Consider the following 22,638-nt stretch of genomic DNA (forward strand, 5'->3'; position numbering starts at 1 on the left):
TTCTCTCGTAGGAGGTCAATGAGCTGTTTTTACTCTTTTAAAATATCTTACTGAAGTCTAGCAGTTATCTACGTTTCTTTGATTTTGTCTGGAGTTAGATGAATGTTTGCTGGGTTCTTTGAGTTTATTATGTGGACAAAGTATTGAAACCAATAAGTCCATGCTGACTGAGGTAGGATTCCTTAGTGGTATAAAGTTTGGGAACCACTAATCTATATGGGGCCCCTATCTTCATTGGTCTCACCCTTCCCAGAATCCTGTCCGTCTGGACAGCCTTTACTCTGTAACTTTAATGATGTAGGAAAAATCATTAGTGTTCGAAGCCAATGGCCAAGAAAGAGTTCTTGAGATATCTTTAGTGCAAAAAGGTGATTTTTTTTAAGATGTTATTTATTTATTCATGAGAGACAGAGAGAGAGAAGCAGAGATATAGGCAGAGGGAGAAGCGGGCTCCATGTAGAGAGCCCGATTTGGGATTTGATCCTGGGACTCCAGGATCATGCCCTGGGCTGAAGGCAGGCACTAAACTGCTGAGCCAGCCAGGCGTCCCAAAAAGGTGATTTTATTAAAGCAGGTGACAAGACCGGTGGGCAGAAAGAGCTGCCCCAGGGTGGTGAGGAATGGTTCATTATATACTTTGAAGTTGGGAGGGGTTTTCTCCCAAACTATTCTCCATATAGTGTAAATGTCTGAGGAATTTGGAAGCCAGGTTCCCAGGACCTTGAGGGGGCTAGCTATGTTGAGAAAAGCTCATTTATCACTGTCTAATAAAATCTTAGTCATGAGACCTTTTAGATGTATATGGGTGAGCTCTATGCTTGGGAGATGATCGCCAACATGTATCTTGGGTAGAGCTAAAAGAATTTCTCTATGTTAAAGTAGACTTACAGGATTCTGGGGTCGGGCTAGGATTGCCTGTTGCCCTTAGCAAAGTAGTAACATCGAGGCAGTTGAATCCCTAGAAGATGGTCACTCTGCCTGTTGCAAGGACTTGTCAATGGGCTATAGGGAGTAAGGACATTTAATAACTTTTCTTCTGCCTTTTGCCCCACATCATCTAACAGAATAATTTTATACTGCTTTTGGACGATTTCATGTGTAAATGCTTTGTCTTCTCTATTCATTCTTAAAACCTTTAAGAAACTACATCTATTGGCCGTTTCTTTTTTTTTTTTAAGTTTTTTTTTTTAAAGTTTTTTTTTAATTTTTATTTATTTATGATAGTCACAGAGAGAGAGAGAGAGACAGAGAGGCAGAGACATAAGCAGACTCCATGCACCGGGAGCCCGACGTGGGATTCGATCCCAGGTCTCCAGGATTGCGCCCTGGGCCAAAGGCAGGTGCTAAACCGCTGCGCCACCCAGGGATCCCTATTGGCCGTTTCTTATTCTCCATGGGGTTTGGTACCAGTTAGATCAGTGGGCATGATGGGGGAACACAGGGCTAGCTGAGGACAAGGCATGAGCGTGGGCAGCACATTGACAAGTCCTTGAAACAGGCAAAGGGACATTCCTCTACGGACTCAACTGCCTCCATGTTCATACTTTGCTAAGGGCAAAAGGCAATTTTAGCCCAACCCCTAATGTCTTAGCCCAACCCTCCAGAGGGAGGGAGGGAGAGTCGGCTAAAGTAAGTCTACTTTAACATATAAAAATTCCTTTAGAAATATCCTTTATCTCTAAACCCCCAAGATATGTGTTGGCAGTCATCCTCCAAACACATGGCCCACCAATACACATCTGAAGGGTCTCATGACTCAGGTTTTGTTAGACGGTAATAAGTGACCTTTTCCTAACAATAACTAGCCCCCTCAAGGTCCTGGAAACCTTGCTTCCAAAATTCCCTAGAGAGTATGCTATCTTCAAACCCTTCCCAACTCCCAGGTATATAATCAACCACCCCTCACAGGCTTGGGGCAGCAGCTTTCCTGACCATGCATCCTGTCCCCTGCTTTAATAAAACCACCATTTTGCCCTAAAGACATCTCAAGAATTCTTTTTTGGTTGTCCGCTCCGGACCTCACCTATATTCCAAAACTATCAGGCATATGTGTCTACAGCTGCCCTCAGCCCAGGAGAGGGCAGTGTCTGCCAAAGGTGTCTAACCTTTTGTCAGCAGGTGGCAGCAATTGAGTAGGTAAAAATGGTCATCGTTCTTCAGCCTAACCAGACTTTTCAGAGCAGTAGAGCCCTTAAAAGAATATCTACCCAATGAGAAGGCTGAGGAAATGGTTCCTAAAATAAATGCAGCTCTATTAAAATCTAGCGTTATTTTTCAGTTTGATGTAATATTTTAAACTTTTTCTTTTTTTTCCTACTTAAAGGAATTGCATTTTGAAGATGATATTATTTCTTGGTTTTTGATGCTTTGGGCTGGGGTGGAAGGTAACATTATAGTCAGAATCTTCAGAGGGAGCCAGTGGGCAGCATTTCCTCATCCTGAGCGTTACCTTTTATTGCTGCTAAATTTACATGAAAATAAAGCCAGTTTTTCCCAAGAGTGAAATATGTATTTACATTTCAGTTATGGAAGGAATTACAACATGTGTTTATTTTACAGTGGGGAATCCTGAGAAGGTATCTAGAAGAGGAGGCTAATATTACATATTTTCTGAAAGGTTAGTTTACAGATGGTGAATTAACAGTACCCAGCTAAATCTAAAGGGAGATAGTCATTTCTAAGTATTTTTCTGAACCAAAGGAGAAAATGCATTTTCCTTCTGTTATTGTTCAGATTAGCCAAAATTAGGCAGTCCCAGCTCTGCCTCAAGTATAACAACTGAAATATCGAACATTTTCACTGGAAGAGAACAAACCTGAAGACTTGAAGCAATGACACAAAGGCTGAAGGATGCTTTTCGTGGGTCATTGTAAACTTACATCATTATCTCTCTGCACTAGCCAGGCGTGGGGAACCTGGGGCTGCTCCCCACACCTCAAGAACTTGAAGGAAGAAAGTCACTGCTCAGGGGAGGGCCTGGGAGAGACTGGGGATGTTGTGACTGGTAACTTCTGGGTGGGGAAATGCGAGAGAGGCACTGCCTCAATTCAGGCACTGGAAGCCTCATAGGATTTTGACTGTGAAGGATGAGGAAGAAAGGATTTCTAGGCAAGATGTCACCTGAGAGAAAATCAAGAGGTACCAAGTTATCCAAGTGGGTAGTGTGTTAATGAGAAGTAGGTATTGAGCCACACTTTTTTTTTTTTTTTAAAGATTGTATTTGTTTATTCATGAGAGACATAGAGAGAGTGGCAGACACAGGCAGAGGGAGAAGCAGGCTCCCTGTGGGGAGCATAATGCGGGACTCCATCCCAGGACCCCGGGGTCATGACCTGAGCCAAAGGCAGATGCTCAACCACTGAGCTACCAGGCATCCCACGAACCACTTTTTGTGAGAATTCTGTTTTGGGATCCTATACTTCCAGGGACCAGACATTTTTCTTTGTATGTCTCCAGTTTGGTGATACCCTGGAAAGAGAAGAATTTCTGTGAAAAAGAGAACTGTTTTATTCACAGCTGTATAGGGAGAACTGCAGAGGGAGGGAGGGAGAGTTGGCTAGAGTAACAAAATCCATTTCCACGAAGTTAATAGATGGGGTAGACCGGTGAACCTGATATGAGAGAAGAGGTAACATAGCTACTTGGGTGGTTTTCCAGATTTTGGAAATCATCAGAAAAGGTATAAACTGAGAGAGGACTGTGGATTGAGCCCTTGTCTCTTCTTAAACTCCTATTAGACTGGTGGGCTTTGCATTAGATGGTATTGATGTGGGAAACAAAGACAGAAGAAAAATTAAATGTCCCTTACTACTTAGACCTCATTGACAAGTCCTTGAAACAGGCAGAGTGACCTTCCTCTGGGAGCTCAGCTGCCTCAATGTTGACACTTTGCTAAGGGCAAAGGGCAATCTTGGCTTAACACCCTAACCCCTCAGGACCCTCTAAGTCTACTTTAACATATAAAAATTCCTTTGGAAGCTTCCTTTATCTCTACCCTGCAAGATGCATGTTAGGAATCCTCCTCAAGCGTATGGCGCACTGACATACATCCGAAGGGTCTCATGTCTGAATTTTTACTAAACTGTAATAGATGACCTTTCCCTAATAACAGCTAAACCCCTCAGGATCTTGGAAACCTTATTTCCAAAATTCCTTGAAGGCTTGTGCTGTCCCTGACCCCTTCCTAATTTGAAAGTATATCATCAGCCAGTCATCACAACCCGAGTGCAGCTCTTTCTGCCAACGGGTCCTGTGCTTTAATAAAACCAATTTTTTGCACTGAAGATCTCTCAAGAATTCTTTCTTGGTTCCAAACCCCAACATTTCCTACACTAGTACTAGAACTAAAAGTGATGGGGTAGTCTGGGATTATTTGGAGCTGAGTGTTTATCATAAGCATTTATAAGAAGTTAGTATACTGGGAACCCCCACTGTCAGGAAGCTGTGTGACTTTGGCATTCATGTCACATCAGTGGTAAGTTTAGGAGAATACCTCATTATTTGACTAGTAGTTATGGATGAAAGCATTGTCTGATGTCCCTTTGGATGCATAAATTTTCTTATAAAGTGAATTTCAAAAATATTTACAAATAGTGTACATCCTTATATCTCAAGAATGTCAGAACCCTTTTGGGTTAAATATCACATAGAAGTGGTGGATGGGAGACCACATAGTAAAGGGGTAGGTCTGTGTAGGCATCTGGTCAATGGCCAGCCAGTCATACTCACTTTCTCTCAAATCTGAATTTGGAGAGAAAGGAAGCCAGACCTATGGAACTAGGTAGATTTGGCACCCCTTGTGGCTATGCTGGAATTTGGACAAGTTGGGGAAGTTTTCAACCGAGCAAGAGGAGAGAGAGTGAGAGGTTGGGAAAGCCAGAGACTGTAGAGATAAGACACTGTGATATCTCTGAAGGACAGAGGGAGCAGCCCTTTCTGGTAGATTCTGGGTATCTCCTTCCTGGATCCATGCAATAGATCCCCTTCTTGAGCTAGCATGGGTTGGTTTCTGTTCTTTACCACTGAACTTTCTGACAGCGGTCAACTAGACTCAGGGAGATATGCAGGAAAAGTATGGAACCTTGTCTGATTACTCAAGTTCTCTGTCTTGATATGGCAAGAAAAAAAAATCAACCCGTTCAGAACTGGTATTGTACTTGTTTTACTTGTCAGTATTTAAAAGCTGACTGGTTGACATTTAGATGTAATTTGGGTATGTTTGTCCATATGAATGCATCTTCTAGTAGCCTTCAGATCTTTGTATCTTCCTTCATGCCAGGAAGTTGGGAAAATTGTTAGTTCTTGAGATGTCTGGGTGATTTTTTTCATATATTCATTTACTTTTTAAAAACTATTATCTTTTGCCTACATTTTGCCAGGCCCTGTCCTAGGTGCTAGGAAAACAACAGTGAACAAAGAGACCAGGTCCTCAGGGTACCTGGGTGGCTCTACCGATTCAGTGTCAGACTTTTGATTTCGGCTCAGATTATGATCTCAGGGTCATGAAATCCAGCCCTGCATCAGGCACCACACTAGAGATGGAGCCTGCTTAAGATTCTCTCTCTCTCCCTCTACCCCTTCCCCTCTTCCCCCCTCTTAAAGAGAGAGAGAGAGAGATTGAGAGATAAAGTCGTCATCCTCATGGAGCTCAGAGCCTGATAAGTGTGGGACAGATTAGCCAATGGATAACATAGCACATGACTTAACTACAGCCATGATGGGTTCTGTGGGTGATGGGGACCATGACTTTTTGGGGAGATGGTAGAAGGCTACCTGGTGAAAGCAACCCATATGGTGAGGTCTAAAGAAAGTAAGAATTAACTAGAAGAAAGGCATGCCATGGATTGCTTAGAACTTGAACCTGGAACCCATTCAGGTAGGGCCTTGTTTTTCCCAGGATCACATAGATTATTTTAGAGGCTAAAAGGAGCTTCGGACTGTTGTGGGCCCAGAGATATCTAATGTGCAGTGAAAGTGTTGTATTCCTCCTGGGAGATCGATACTGGAGGAGACTCACAATTAAGGCTAAAGTTCCAAGGTCTTAGGATAAAACAGTAAATGTCCATTATTCTGAGTGGAAGTTGTAACACCAGATGTGGGGCATTGGAAAGGATTTCTTGGATTTGCTGGAGACCCGTGCCAGCTTGTTAAAGTTTCTTAGAATCTTGGACCTCTGTCCTCCCTTCTTCCTTCCCTCTTTCTTCATTCTTCCCTTCTTCCCTCTTCTGCCATCTTTCTCCCTCATCTTCCTACCTTCATTCCCTCTTTCTTTTTCTTGCCTTCTCTTCCCCTTCCTCCTTTCTTTTCTCTACTTATCATGACAACTATTTGTCAGGAATCTCCTGTGAGTAGAGTCTTTTGATGAATAAGGTTCTGTGATCCCATCCCACAATATGGTGGTGGATAAATGGATCAATTCAGTTAGTAGCTGGGTCCTGGAATTAGACGTGTGTGGAACTCATAATTTTGTAAGTTTAAAAAAAAAAAAAGATTTTATTTATTTATGAGAGAGAGAGAGAGAGAGAGAGACAGAGAGAGAGGCAGAGACACAGGCAGACGGAGAAACAGGCTCCATGCAGGGAGCCTGATGTGGGACTCGATCCCAGGACTCCAGGATAATGCCCTGGGCCAAAGGCAGGCACTAAATCGCTGAGCCACCCAGGGATCCCCAATTTCACAAGTTATTTTTGTGCATTTATTTATATGAATAGTGGCCATGTGTCACATACTCTTACACTTCACTTTCTTAAAAAGTGTACATTAGAGTCTTCAGGAAGTGAGGAAGAGTGGGAATGGATCCATGTCAGTTCATTCCATTGCTGGAAAGCACTTTCCAATGCAAGCTTCTATAGAGGGTAGTTAATTGTTTTGTAAAGCGCAGTGTATTGTATATCATTCCATCTCCTATTTGAGCACCTTGAGGATTACATGGTAAGCAGTTTGCGTGCAGAAATTTGTTCTCTCTTCTGTAAAATGGTGACTGCAGTATCATTGACTCAGTGGAGATACAATAAATATTAATTACTGGTGGCTTTTCCCTTAACATAATTTTCCGTGTCAGATTAATGAAGCAGATTCCTGATAAATGCATTTGTCTCTCCAGAGTTTCATTTGCCAAGGCTCAAATGCTATAAAGGATTTGCCTGGAGGCATAAAGTTCTTGTCCAATTTTTCCCCCCTTTTCAAGTGCCCTTTGGGGATGCATTTCTTTCCTGAAAATAATTGGCACTAGTGAAATTAATTTTAGCTGCTAAAGAGAACTGAGTTGTTATATTCTTGTCTGCTACTCTGGATAGATATTTGAACTAAAAACAATAATTAAGTTGTGAAGGAGAGTAACAGTCATTTAGTAGGTAGAGCTAGTAAAGGCTTGGTTTGAGAGAAATATGTGCTGACAAGTTGAAGTTAGAATGTATACATCCATTGGCATGTTTTCTTCAGGAATTTTTTTTAAATTATTATTATTTTTTAGATAAGAGATCACAAGTGAGGGGAGGGGCAGAGGGGGAGGGAGGAGCAGACTCCCTGCTGAGCAGGGGGCCCCAAAGCAGGGCTTGATCCCAGACCCCCTCGTCCCCCATCATGACCTGAGCCAAAAGCAGATGCTTAACTGATTTAAATCACCCAGGTGCCCCATCCTTAGGAATTCTTAAAAACAGCTTTATCTCTCTGCAAAATAGAAGAATTTCCCAAAGTGGAGATTAAATATCCAGAAACTTAGAAGTTCCTTGAGAAAGGCTAAGCCGTGTATGTGGAATATGAGCGAATAAAGATAAAGCAGTCTCAAGAAAATGGTTTAATTTCATACTTGCTGATCTTTGGTTTGTGCAGTAACATTCTCCGAGAGACAAAAAAATGACATACCAGCTAGTGTTTGCTGAGAACTGACAGATCAACCAGAAGACCTCTGAAGACCTCAAATAAAACTGCCTTTAGCTTTTACTTTTTACATGACTTATTTTGAGAAGTTTCTGACTTGAAGACATCTGAGGGGAGTTTAAACTCTTGAGTGAAGCTTCCACGCCTTTTGCAGGACAAATCCTTACCTTGATTGTACAGTTTCTGTTTCTGAATCATTTTTTTCCCTTTGGGGATTTTACCCAGAGCTTGTGGTCTAACCTGTTCTTGTTTAGTTCAGAGTGGATTGACCCGTAGATCAGCCAGTTTGCTCCCCAAGCATCTACTTCCTTTTAGGTGTTGGAGTCTGCTGGGTGGGCATCAAACCATGTGCGTGCACATGTGTGGTTTTCTCCTGTCCCCTGGGAGTGAGGCAGAGGGCAGAGAAGTTTGGATCCAGGACAGCAGACTTTAGTCATGGCCTCTCCACTTCTGTGGATTAGGATTTCGGCCCCAGGGTTGTGTAAAAGGAGAATCACAGTAACCAGCTCTGCCCCTGTGGCCAGGACAGAGCTGGGAGGATGGGATATTATGAATGAGGAAATGTGTTGTACATGGTAGAGCTGCCCTTCCCCTGGATGTGAAATGACCCCCATTATTCACACTATGGCTGCTCCTGATGGCTTTGATACTGGAGGTAAAGGAAGAGCATCAGAAGAGAAGGGGAGATGGGGAGGGGGGGCGGGGGGGAGGGGTAAAGCTTTGCTTTCCAGCTTCAATGTTGGGTTCAGACACAGGGCCTTGGGTGGGCCTGGAGGAGGTGGACTGATGCCCTTCCCTTGTCCACTGGGTTCTGGGGATGGAATGACTAGGCAGTTGGACAAAGTTCAGGTGGGGCCTCTCCCTCTGGCACTGTGAGGGTTTAGGGGCCCTCCATAATGGTTTCCTATTGTTCCATGTCCCCCAGACCTTCAAGGAGAGGTGTCTTCGAGAACTTTCTGGATCCATGTGATTCTCCCAGTAGTCCTTCTGCTCCCTTTCCTTGGGACTTGAGCTTTCCCTTCCATTGGTGGGGACTTCCATGCCATCCATGTTGCTGCTTCCACCCTGGGGAAGCGGATACTCTCTGGACTCCCTTTAATCTGACTTGCTTGAATTCTCTTTACTGGATAGGGAAACTTCTTTTTTATCGAATCTATTTGACATAGGACAGTGTGTAAATGTAAGGTCTACAACACATTGATTTCACGCATTTCTGTATTGTAAGATGATTGCCATTGTAGCGGTATTCACCTCTGTCACATTACATAATTATCCTTTCCTTTTAGTGGTTGGAATAATTATGTTCTAGTCTGTCAGCAACTTTGATGATGCTAGTACCATCTTCACTATATTCACCAGACCGTGTAGTAGCTCTCGAGGGCTTGTTTATTACCTGTTGCTGGATATGGAAACTTCTTAATCTTCCTTTACCTCACATTATAGAGGGACATGTGCAGTGAAGTAAAATGATGAGATACTGGTTTTTGAGGGGTGGTGGGGTGGAGGAGGGTTGGGTTGCTAATGAAATTGGTTAAGAAAAAAGAGGTTGTAGAGAGGGAGAAAGAGGACAGCTCACACACTGCTGAGGGAATACCCACTGATATGGTTTTTTCAAGGATAAGCTGGCAGTATTTATCAAAAATTTAAAATTGATATTGAGTGCCCTTAAATCTAGCAACTCCTCTTCTAGGAGTTTATTTTAGGAAATCATTATAAATTTATGCTGAGATTTAGCTACAGAAGGAGTTTGTTGAATTGTAATTTTTTTTTAAGATTTATTTATTCATTTCTTCATGATAGACACACACACACACACACACACACACACACAGAGAAGCAGAGACACAGGCAGAGGGAGAAGCAGGCTCCATGCAGGGAGCCCGACGCGGGACCCGATCCCGGGACTCCAGGATCGCGCCCTCGGCCAAAGGTAGGCGCCAAACCGCTGAGCCACCCAGGGATCCCTGTTGAATTGTAATTTGTCGCAGAGAAGCAAAGGCCTCTCCATGATGTCCAGTGGTGGGGAACTGAGGAGTCAGTTGTGACACATTTGTGCAATGGATTAGTCTGCAGTCTTTTTTTTTTTTTTAATTTTATTTATTTATTCATGAGAGACACACACAGAGAGACATAGAGACAGAGGGAGAAGCAGGCTCTCGGCAGAGCAGGAGCCTGATGCAGGACTTGATCCCAGGACCCTGGGATCATGACCTCAGCTGAAGGCAGATGCTTAGCTGCTTAGCTGCTTAGTTACCCAGGTGCCCTCAGTCTTTTTTTTTTTTTTTTTTTTTTTTTTTTTTTTTTTTTTTTTTTATGATAGTCACAGAGAGAGAGAGAGAGGCAGAGACACAGGCAGAGGGAGAAGCAGGCTCCATGCACCGGGAGCCCGACGTGGGATTCGATCCCGGGTCTCCAGGATCGCGCCCTGGGCCAAAGGCAGGCGCCAAACCACTGCGCCACCCAGGGATCCCTGCCCTCAGTCTTTTTAAAGAGTATTGTCAAAAATTATTGACATGGTACGTGGAATAAAAAAGGTTACAGGCAGTAGTATGATGTGCAGCCGTTTTCATAAAAAGTAAAATCACATATACATGCATAAAAATGATGTAAGTACACATGCCAAGATTTTAACATCTGTTTTCTCTGGTTTTGGATGTGTTACGATGGTATTGGTTCTTTTGTTTATTTTTCTTGTGGTTAAGTATTCTGTACAAGTTTTTTTTAAAAAGGGAGAAAAGTGTTTTCAGCGAAAACAAAGCGGTGGAGTAGGGAGTCGTGTGCTGTGGGCGGTGCTCCTGCAGCAGCGCTGTGCATGGTGGTTGTGTCAGGGAGGCCAACCTTGTCTCCAGGGAGAGTGAGGGCTCCTTCATCTGGGCTCAGCACCCTGTTCTGCTCTGTGGCTTTGTGTGTGGGAGGCAGGGGGTACAGACACAGGAGTAGTGAATAAGACTGATTATTTACTGGTCCCTCATCTTCTACCCCAGATCCTTCTGTGTTGGCCTGTAGCACGCTCTTTGAGAAGAGCCTTCTGTGTCATGCAATCTTCCTTACCAACATGTTCACATTCAGTACTTACACATAGAATGAAAAATAAAAGAGCTTTTAACTTCTGTGTAGGGATCTTCTGGTGCATAATTCTGAAGATGATTTATTTCTCCACCTCAGGTTTTCCTGCGATGGAAATTACATATGAACAAGTGATGGTGGGTTTGCATCAAAGGAACTTTGGCTCTAGGGCCCAGGCTCTACTTTTTTTTTTTTTTTTTTTTTTACACAGTATAGCCATTAAAACGACACCTCTCTTTATTGATGTGGAAAGAAAGATATCTGTGCTGTGTGTTAGTCTTCCAGGGCTATGGTAATAAAGCACCACTAACTCAGTGGCTTAAACAACAGAAATATCTTGTCTCATGGTTCTAGAGGTTAGAAGTCCAAAATCAAGGCACTTGGCAGGATTGGTTTCTGCTGAGGTCTGGGAGGAAAAGAGATCTGTACAGGTCTGTCTCCTTGGCTTCTAGATGGCCATCTCTAGGGCTTCCCTCATTTGCCCTTTGTGGATGTCTGGACCCAAATTTCCCCTTCTTATAAGGACACCAGTCATACTAGATTGCAGTTCACTCTAAAGACCTCTTCTTTTTTTTTTTTTTTAAATTATTTATTTATTCATGATAGAGAGAGAGAGGCAGAAACACAGGCAGAGGGAGAAGCAGGCTCCATGCCGGGAGCCCGATGTGGGACTCGATCCCGGGGCTCCAGGATCGCGCCCTGGGCCAAAGGCAGGCGCCAAACTGCTGAGCCACCCAGGGATCCCCTAAAGACCTCTTCTTATCTTCAATTCCTCTGTAAAGAGTCAGTCTCTAAATATGGTTACATTTGCGGTACTGGGGGTTAGGGCATCAACCTATAGATTTGGGGCACAGTTCAACCCACAACAATGTCTTTGCCCCCTACTTAAAAAAAAAACATAACAATAGGAGAAATCTCAAACACATAACATCAGAGAAGATGGTATTGAACTTCTCATGCCCTCATCAATAGCTTCCACATCCCCAAAGCCAATATTGTTTCTTATTCCTCCCCCCGCCCTAACAAACTGGATTATTTTGAAGTCAGTCCCAGGGCATTACAGGTGATGCATTCTAAGTGATAGAAAGTTACACAATTATTTATAAGGGAAGATATTTTTAAAATAAAATAACTTGTGTGTGCACACACAAATTAAAAGAGCCAGAATAATACCAGAATGTTAACAGTGCCTACTTATTTTTAGGAAGTGGGACTACAGGTAATTTTTACTTCCTTCTCTGTAACCGTTTTTGCTGACTGATTTTGCTGGGATGGTGGTGGTTGGAGTGAGCCAGCCTTTTGCAATCAGAAACAAACAAACCTGTAGCAGAAAACCCCAAGTTATTTCTAGAGTGTGAGAAAGGGTAGGGTGAAGAAGAAACCATGGAAAAAAATTTGTCATAGTTGTTTTCTGAGGCAGGAGGTAGTATTTTACTTCCAGAATATGAGAAAAGATGAGGAGAAAGTACACAGGGTGATGTTTAGTGGTGTAGATGGCACTGGAGTTGTGGGGATTGCCATGACAGATGACCTCAGCCAGGACGCCTGGCCTCTCTGACCACAGGTTTCTCGCCGGGCAAATGAAAGTGAGGGACCAACAGAACCCTAAGATTTGTTTGACTGTGAGTGGTGTTATCTCTTATTTCTTGAACCTGTTAATCTGCGTTTGTTTTTTATGAAGGTAAAGATAAAATTTGTATTTTGTATGTGTGCAGTATGGAGTTGTTATTGGGGCTGGTGAGGAAATGACTGTAGAAAAGCCAAAAGTGAAGATATGACAGAAAGGAATCTGTTTTTAAGAAATAGAGCAGATTCAGGATGCCTGGGGGTCTCAGTCGGTTAATCATCTGACTCTTGATTTTGGCTCAGGTCATGATCTCAGGGTCCTGAGATTGAGCCCCTTGTCAGGCTCTGCACTGGGCACAGAGCCTGTTTAGGATCCTCTCTCCCTCTCCCTCTGCCCCTCCCTCCTCTTAAAAAAAAAAAAAAAAAAGAACAGACACCTCCCACATCCTCAGGAAGTGTTTTTTTGAGTGTGTGTGCACATTTCAGAATTTTGCCTTTGCCTTCTGCTCTTGCCAGCTTGGGCTCATTTATGTACAGCATCAAAACTTCTTGATAGCAGTCACCCTTATTGAAGCTGTGGAGGGACCAGAACAGACTTCAGGTCTCCTTCATCTCTGAACTGATCTTTCAACTACTCTTGTCTTTGGTTTCTATCCCTCTCATCTCATATGATAAAGGCCAAGTGTCAAAATGTTGAGTTTAAAGATGCCATTACCTATCCTGCCTCACAGGGATGGGGTGGATGGAGAAGTCTGGAGCCATGGCTTTAAGTTACTTAGTCAGCATCAATGATGACACCGTGAAGCCCAAAGCAAAGTGGGTATGCATCTAGAAAGCAGGCAAAAATCTAGAAATGATGAATACTTCTCTTTTGTCTATTCTCTCTTGTCAAGCTTCTATTACCAAAAAAGATTAATAGATAGTGCTCAGCAACCTTCCATTTGGCCAGTTAGATCTGCTTATGAAGCAGTCTCCAACTTGGAAGTAGAAATAGAATGTTTGCACTTAACATACCTTTGAGAAGAAGGCAGACCTTTATGTCCTAGGGTATAACAATGACTTCAGGCTGGATTCTCCCCTCCACCACCCAGAGCTGAGGGCAAGGGGGATCCTGCCAAACAAACTGCTTTCTTTAGTTGAGAAAGCCAGAGGTGCACGTTTTCTCTCTTTCTCTCTCTCCCCCCCTCCCCCTCTTCCTCTTCCTCTCTCTCTCCCCACTCTCATCCCCCACCCCTTCCCTCTCCCCCTCCCTCTCCCTCTCCCTTGGAGGCACCAGGTCTGGGGAACCTCCATCTGCCTTCTCAGCACCAGCGGGGACCAGTGGAAGCCCTTGAAGCAGGAGATAATCCAAAAAGGTCAAAATAGCACCACAAAGGCTTTGAAATTCGATGGTTAATTGAAACCACAGGCCATCAAAGTAGGCTAGGGGATTACGTGCTAAACATAAACTCGGTAGCCTGCTAAGAAAAAGTATTCAAGTCAGAACTAAAATCTCCAAATGTGATAGCCAAAATGTCCAGGATACAGTAGAAAATCACCATCATACTAAGAACCCAGTAAAATCACAATTTGAATGAGAAAAATAGTTATCTGATGCCAAAACTGAGATGAGTCAAACATTAGTTTTACTTGAACAACTAGTCACACTCATTTGTGTTCACCTGGTCCGACTGCTTTCAAGCTGTTAGTGACAAAGTTGAGTGGTTGTCACAGAGACCCAGTGGCTCAAAAAACCCTGAAATATTTTACTATCTGGCCTTTTACAGAAGTTTACTAGCCCCCGTGGCAAGGCCATTGAAGACATAATGGTCAGGTTTTTAGAGATATTTTCTTCTCTTTCCTTTTTGTTTTGTTTTTTTGTTTCCCTTGGTTTGTATTAGAATGCATTATGTTCTTTAACCTTAGTGTCTCCATTCTTATCCTGTGGTTTGTAATGTTCTTAGTTTGTAACCTCATCCTGTAGCCAGGAGCCTCCCCACTTTGGAGATGGACCCCATTTCCTCCCACTCCTCTTTGTCCCTTATTGCCACTGTCAGCTGTCTTAACCCTACTGGGAGATGTAGATTTGGTAATATCTGTCCACTCTCTGTTCTCTCTCTGCTCACATATAAGACTTGAGAAATTTGGGGGAGTCCATAGGGTGTTTAGGGCTGTATTTGGAAGTACAGAGAGAGGTGTCCCAAGGGGGCCCAAGACCCTGCCTAAAGGAGACTCATGGTAGGTCATCATTTCAGGCAGGTGCTATGCCAAGAGGGAGCAAGAGACATAGCTCAGGGTATATTGGAGGAAGGTTGGATGTCAGGTAGGAAAGTCAGCAAGAAGAGATTGATCAGGTGTGAGGCCAAGACTTACTGTGCCCCGACACTCGGGAATTTGGAGGAAGTCTTTGGAGACTGGAATGCCAGCTTTCCAAATACCAACAACACCATCTATCAGTAAAGAAAAACGGCTTTATCCTTTACCACTCTGAGGGAGAACACCACATCCTCAGGGCATTGTCAGTGTCTCTGAGTGGGGAGAGCAAGGTCCGAGTTTGAGAATTTGATGTTTGGTTTACAACACGACGGCTTGATTAGGGTTCGGTGCAGATCAAGATACAACAGTTCAGGATTGGTGTAAACAGCTAGGCAAGGCATTCAAAGGATTGTAGGGTACAAGCTATTGATAGTTTCCACTACAGAGTTGATAGATATTTCAGAAAGTTTCTCTAATGAGCTGTCAAACCATTTTTGGGGTAGCAGTCTCTTGGAATATTAGAGTAATGCTAATGAGGGCAGTGGAATGGTAAACATGTGTTAAGGGAGATAGTAAGCTGCGCACGTGTGTGTGTGTGTGTGTGTGTGTGTGTGTGTGTGTGTGTGTGTGTGTATTGCTTCTAAAGATGCTTAAAGCATACCTTTTAAGCTTAGCTGAAGACTTTGGCCAAGTGAAATGCCTAAGTCATCCAAGGACTGACCTCTGACCCACAGGGGAGATAGAAAGGTGGCTTCTGAAATTAACCAAGTGGAGGATAAGTGCTAAACCAACGCTGTCTTGAAGCTGGCATCACATTGTTTGGTCTACTTCCAAGCCTGACAGACTGAGTTACTGAAGGTACTAGGAATCTGTGAGCCCAGGAGGCTTTGCCAACTAAGCAAGCAGCATTGGTGATTTTAGGATAAGGAGTCCATCTCGAGAGGTGCCCGATGCTGATCCTTTGATTACTAATGGATGAACTGATATTCATTGATATTTGGTGGCCTGACAGGACTAGACCTTTCCAGTGTCTCTCAAAACCAGCTCCAAGGTTTGCAGCTCTGAGAAGTCTGAAGCAATCAGCTGTAGCTGAAGCCCCTGAGCCCCTGCTGCCCACTTAAGTCTCCCCTTAGCCAGATTTGAGCCTGTTGAGCTGGATGTCATTAGGTTTTAGTGTCTTTACCATTCCTTAAGCTGTCGACCAAGAGAGAATTCATTAAAAATGTAAGCCAGCGGGCGTTTATTTGGGCGATGAGAACTGCAATTTGGGAGATACAGTCCAGGTAGAAACATGACTCTTGTTTTGAGGGGAGCAAAGAGGATGGAATTATAAAGGCAGAAGGATGAGTGCAGTTCTCATTCAGATCCTCTCTGCAAAAAAGGGATTGAAACCAGGTTCACTGGGATTGGTTGAATTAGTATGCAAACGAAGGGTTGAAACTTATCAGATCTCATTGGCTCCTTTTGAAGTGAAGAATGCCAATAATTCAGTCCTCAGAATGCCAGTAATTCAGTCCTCGTGGTGAAGAAGAGTTAAGTCCAGGCTGAGGGCTTCCAACGAGTAAAAAACTTCAGGATTCCTAGGACATGCGGAAATTCCTCCTCTTTTTTTTTTGGAAAGATTTTATTTATTCATGAGAGGCACAGAGCGAGAGGCAGAGACACAGGGAGAGGGGGAAGCAGGCTCCCCAGAGGGAGCCCGATATGGAACTTGATCCCAGAACTCCAGAATCACGCCCTGAGTGAAGGCAGACACTCAACCCGCTGAGCCACGCAGGTGTCCCTCCCTGATGGCCTCCTGAGCCTATTTTAGAAGAGACTTTCTTAGCTAGGTTTGCTTACCTCTTTTTTGAAATCTCTTTTTACACAGCTTTATTGAAATAAAGCAATAAAATCTGCAGCCACTGATTTTATTAGCCTTAACTCCTATGATTTGATTTTGTAGTACATATACCATTATTTGTGCTGTGAAAATGGGCCATAGGATTTTTTTTTCCCTTCCCTGTGACATTTGCTTATCTGTGAAGTTCAATGTGACCTACATATGGTTGATTTTGCAACCTCAGAGTTGACATTTTCGGGGGTGAAATTTTATTCGGGGTCCTGTTTTGCACACCTGTATTATAAGATGGTGATTCCCCTGATTCTGTAATGCCAGGAAGAAATGAAACTCGTGTATTTTGTTTTTAAAGACCACAAATGATGTTGATGTATTTCAAAAAAGTGTTAATGGCTCTGATGTAAAACTTACATTAATTAAAGGTAAGTGGTTCAACTTTTTTCAAAGGCTGGTAGCAGTAGGTGAGCTTATTCATGCTTTGTTCTTCTATTGATAAGCCCATAGGAAGCTCGATAGGGGTGGCTGGTACACCTGGGTTACTCAGTTGGTTAAGCATCTATCTGACTCTTGATCTCTTGATCTCGGCTCAGGTCTTGATCTCAGGGTCATGAGTTCAAGTATGGTGTTAGGCTCTAGGCTGGGCATGGTGCCTACTTTTTTTTTTTTTTTAAAAAAAGAGGATCCGGGATCCCTGGGTGGCGCAGCGGTTTGGTGCCTGCCTTTGGCCCAGGGCGCGATCCTGGAGACCCGGGATCGAATCCCACGTCAGGCTCCTGGTGCATGGAGCCTGCTTCTCCCTCTGCCTGTGTCTCTGCCTCTTTCTCTCTCTGTAACTATCATAAATAAATAAAAATTAAAAAAAAAAAAAAAAAAGAGGATCCTTCAAGGGGAGAAGGAATGCTTTAAGGATTTGCTGTTGTTACTGTTGCATATGGCTTTTCAGTGCCGTGTTTGTCTTTGTGCTCTTCATTTAAAATTAGTTGTGGAAAAAGCTAACTAACACATGTTCTTCCAAAGTCTGACAAAGACCCTTCATTGGTGCCTCCTAGCCTTAGAAACGTTAGAGCAGTAATAACTGTGGTAGGGAATCCCACATTTCTTTGAGGGTTCATTCAATTTCTTTTGGAGCCTGATGAAACTAACATCAAGTGAAGATGACATCAGTTGTGTCATTAAAGGCAATAGTTCTGTTTTTGCATCACATAGCAAAAGGGGAGAAAATGAATCTTTAGGGAACATCTGCTGTGTGTCAAACACTGTGCTAGGCTCAGTTCACCCAGAAAGATGTTGAAATCCATCAAGTTTCTGGTTAAAGCTCTAGCATAGGGTTACTCAGTGGGATGGTATTGGCATATGGCATTTTGAGCAAAACAGGTCTTGTTTTAGGAGACTGTGCCTTGGCCTGTGGGGCATTTAGCATCCTCACCCCCTTCCTACCCCCCACGCCCCGCCATCACTCAGTGCCTAAAGTTCTCAAATCACTGTAACTGTCAAATCCCACCCCACCCCACCCCCACTGCCAATTCAAGTGTCCCCTCTAGCAGGTCATCCTGCCTCTGACACTGACGGGAAGCTCTCAATTATATTGAGTACTTTTCAGAGAGCAGATACATAGATTCCATTTCTGGGTATGTCTGTTGTAATGGAGTAGAGGATTCTGTAAGTCAATTTTTTTTTAAGATTTTATTTATTTATTCATGAGAATACACAGAAAGGAAAGAGAGAGAGGCAGAGACACAGGCAGAGGGAGGAGCAGGCTCCATGCAGGAGCCCTATGTGGGACTTGATCCCGGGTCTCCAGGATCACGCCCTGGGCTGAAGGCGGTGCTAAACCGCTGAGCCACCCGGGCTGCCCTGATTTTTTTTTTTATTACCAGAGATTTACATAGTATTTTATGCTTGTAAAATAATAAATATTTATTCTGTATTATACAATTGGAATATAGTTTTTTTTTGTTTTTTTTGTTTTTTTTGTTTTTGATAAAACACAAGCGTATCCTATATAGTTAATGGCTTGGCTTCACTCACCTTTTCTTTTAAGTGTTACAGTATCATCCTTAATAGTCAAGAACAATTTATTATATGTTTCTTCATTACGGTTTCTTCTTCCCTTTCAACACCTCATGTTTCTAGGACAAGATTTTATGGTGGGAATTTACAGAAATGTTGACTGTGACAGCTCAAAATCCACTTCTCTCTGTTAGTTCTATATATAGAACTGTCAAAGAATACATAAACATTTTATCTTGTGCAAAGGTAGATTTAAGCAGTTGGCAGTATTTCTGGGTAAACCTAAACTGATAATGGAGGTATTATCCTTTAATAAATCTTCAGCCATATTATGCTGATTGAGTATAATGATTTCTGTAGACTTTATGTCAAAAATCGGTTCTTTTGCACCTCAGAGAAGAGTGAGACAGGATTCATTTATTCATTTCACAGCTATTTTCCTGTACTTGGGATATATCAGCAAACAGCTCAGCTATGATGATCTCTGCTTTCACACTAGCACAAATGAACACAATAAGTAAATTATAAGTTGGGTTAGAAGGTGGTAAGTGCTATGGAGAAAAATTAGTAAGAAGGATAGAAGAGTGCCAAGGGTTGGGCTGGAGATACAATTATTTTTTAAGGATTTGCTTTTAAGTAATCTCTACACTCAACATGGGCTTGAACTCACAACCCCGAGATCAAATCTCACACTCTACCGACTGAGCCAGCTGGGTGCTACTGGAAATACAGTTTTAAATAATGCGGTTTGGGAAGCTTTGCCGAGAAGGTGACTTTTAAGCAAAGACCTGAAGGCAGAAATGAATACCTGTTGAGCTCGTGTTATGCCCCAGGTACTTTTTTAGGAGCCAGCATAGCCAGGTATGACCTTTGTAATCTGCAAAAAATAATTTGCATGGCCAAAGGATTGGTGTGCACATTGAGGTGACAGTTCCAAGACAGTTCCTATTGTCTGTGCAATAGGCTTAGCAGTGATTTAAAAAGTGATCTTTTTGAAATAATGGTACCTATTTTGATAAGTAGGATTGCAATGGATGAGCTTTTTTTTTCCCTTTCCTTTTATTTTTTTTTTTTAAAGCCGTTAACTACACAGAGTGACAGAAAAAAGCAGGTGCCCGTTTTCAAAAAGAAATAGGAAAATAAGGCTGAGTGTGGAATGAGTTTTGTGTCCCAAGTCCAGTGGTCCCTGCAGAACTATTGCTTCTCCCCACCTGGTGATATTGTAAGGATAACAAGGATCATCTGGGGAAGACAGTGACAAAGCATGAGTTATGGCCTCAAATTAAGTATGGTTGTGTGGGGAGCTAAAAGAAAAGTGGACCAGAGTCTAGAAACCGGGAGCTGGTTGCAGCCTCTCATGGCAAGCAGCCCTGGGACCTCGGGCAGTTTGCTTTGCCTCCCCCAAACCCCGCACCCTGCTTTCTCAGAGCAGCTGTTTTTGCTAGATGTATACTCTATGTGCATCACCTTGTTTGGAAAGTTGTGGAACACAGGGGACATGAAACTCACAAGTTAACCAGTCAAGTGCTTTTCTAGTTCTTGACATCTTTTCTTCTTGATTTATCAATTCAAAGATGCAGTTAGACTGTGGTTTATTGTGAGTCCAGGCCACATAAATAATGGTTCTTTGGGGTTATCGTAGCTTCAGCTGTGGCATAGGGCTGCCTCTAGAGTTGCTGGGTTTTCTCTTCCTCCTAGTGTCTCACACGGTGTTAGGAAAGTCACATCCGATTTAGCATCTTTGGGGTGGAGTAGTTCGTGGCTGGCTTCACTGTGATCTCACTTATGGAAATGCCAGCCTGAAATTTCACTTCTGTTTCTTGAACTTCAAAAAGACTGCCAAGGAGATAGGCATTGGAGCTGGAGGAAGAGCAAGGAATTAGCCTAGCTCTGAGGCCAAGCCAGGGTTCGTCCACTGTCTCAGATAACCTTTTGGAAAGAAAGAACCTTAATGACGATCCCAAAGACTTCTACCTTTAACATATTTATTATTGACTTGCCTTCAGAAGATCAGTAAAATGATAAATGCAGATGGCCCTCACGGGCCCTTTTAACTCAGTGATTCTAAAATGCTCTTGTGATCAGAGCTGCAGATGTCACTTAGATCTCCCCCCAGGCCTGCACTGTCAAAGCACTAGCGTGTACTGAACACCCTCTGAGCTGACTCTCCCACCACTGGGATGTAGCCAGAGGGTAATGCTTTCTCTCCCCACTTCCTCTCTTGTTCAGCCCCCGGGTTGAAGAGCTGCTACCCAACCTTTTGAAAGGAGGACTGTTCGCTCTCACCTCCTTCCTGTCTTCCCGTTTTGTAGATGATGAACCAGGTGGAAGGACAGCAGAAGAACCTCGTGCACGCCATCGAGTCTCTGCCGGGTTCCGGCCCCCTCACTGCCTTGGACCAGGATCTGCTGCTCCTGAAAGCTACCTCCGCTGCAACCCTCAGCTGCCTTGGGGAGTGCCTGCACCTGCTACAGCAGAGTGTGCACCATGCAGGCCAGCCCAGCCATAAGCCAGGGGCCTCAGGTGAGACCGCCCAGTGGGCATGTATGCAAATGAGTTTCTGGTGTGTGTGTGTGTGTGTGTGTGTGTGTGTGTGTGTGTGTGGTGTGTGTTGCATGGCCTTCCTCCTTTAAATCCACCATCTAACCACCTTCCATCTGTCTATCCTTTTATTCCGTCTGTTTCTCCATTTGTCCCTCCCTCCTTCTCTATCCAGTGTGGAATATCTGTTTCTTTGACCAGTTAGAACTATAACATCCCATGAAACATTTAACTAACATGTTTACATGCATACTATGGAAATTCTTTTAGACTTGCTGGCATCATGTTCTGTATCTCATTCCGTTTGTGACTTTGCACTCCACACTGTTTTTTTGAGATACTTTGCTATGCAGTCCTTTTTCCTAACTGCTCCTATGATGTGCGTCCACCGTGATTTATCCCATGCTCCGATGAAGGAGAGGCACCTGCATTGCTTCCAGTACCCTGCCCTGCTCGCGTCGCTTAGTGAGCATCCACCTGCAGGCCTCCTCTTGGACCTGCGTGTGCATTTCTCTGGAATATCTACCAGAAGCATTTCTAGCTCTTTATCAAGAAGGTAGAGATAATAATACTTGACCTTAAGATGCCTCAACCCTTTTGGAGGAGGGTTCAGTCAATAAGCAGATACAAAGATATTCGTGAGGATTAAATGCTGTGATAAAGGTGAACATAGCTTGAGGTTGGTCATATCACATATAAAGTGTTAGAATGAAGAGCCCAGCAGAAGCCTCCTTGAGCTTCGTTGCCCTGGGTTCACTTAATGAGGAAACGAGACAACTTAGATGATGAAAGCAGAACTAGCTTATGAGTGACAGTCTGTATTTCATACTTTTTTCAAGTCCTCTTGGCCTTTGGTTGCACTGAGGTTAAGAGGGATGTTGGTTTTCCAGAGAAGTTTCATTATGTTATACCCACCTTCATTTCCTGAGCTCCAGTCCTGCCACTGTTTGGCTTTTGCTGCACGTTTTCTGAAATCTTCACAGACTGGATGACACTATGTCCATCATTCAGATGAGATGCTGAGGCTTATAGCAAGTAAAGACTCACCCAAAGTCACCCAACAGAACTGAGATGAGAGACAGGTGCTTCCTCTTATGGCAGATGCCTTCCTCTGCCTGGGGTTGTTTGATCCAGAACAGACCACCAGTTCAATCCAGAACAGTGACAGTGCTTTGCTCACATTACAGTTGTCTGACTGGCAGGTATTTCTTTTGTTTTCTTTACTTTTTTTCCTTTATTTTAATAATTTCAGACTTCTGGCAGAGTCACGAGAATAGTATGAAAAATTGTCATCTTTTCATCTCCAAATTCCCCAAATGGTAATGTTTTATGACATTTGCCTCATCATCTCCCTTCTCTCTATATATAAGGATATTAAAAAAAAAAAAAAGGATATTATAGTTTTCTAACCACTTCAGAGTAAATTGCAGACATGCTATATCTTTACTCTTATATGTTTCAGTATGTTTGTCCTTAGCAAAAAAAGAGACACTGTATCATGT

General features: G+C 43.2%; 1 protein-coding gene across 3 annotated transcripts in view; it reads left to right on the forward strand.

Annotated features, from left to right (window-relative positions):
• The window catches only part of OSBPL10 (oxysterol binding protein like 10), a 296,485-nt gene that overhangs the window by 201,632 nt on the left and 72,215 nt on the right, over positions 1–22,638 (forward strand). For all 3 annotated transcript variants that reach the window (XM_025461091.3, XM_049100041.1, XM_049100042.1), the window contains one exon: positions 20,908–21,118. In XM_025461091.3, coding sequence (XP_025316876.1) covers positions 20,908–21,118 — 211 coding nt within the window. The remainder of the gene's footprint in view (positions 1–20,907; positions 21,119–22,638) is intronic.

Source organism: Canis lupus, chromosome 23 (assembly GCF_003254725.2).
Source record: "Canis lupus dingo isolate Sandy chromosome 23, ASM325472v2, whole genome shotgun sequence".
NCBI classification, from domain to species: Eukaryota; Metazoa; Chordata; class Mammalia; order Carnivora; family Canidae; genus Canis; species Canis lupus.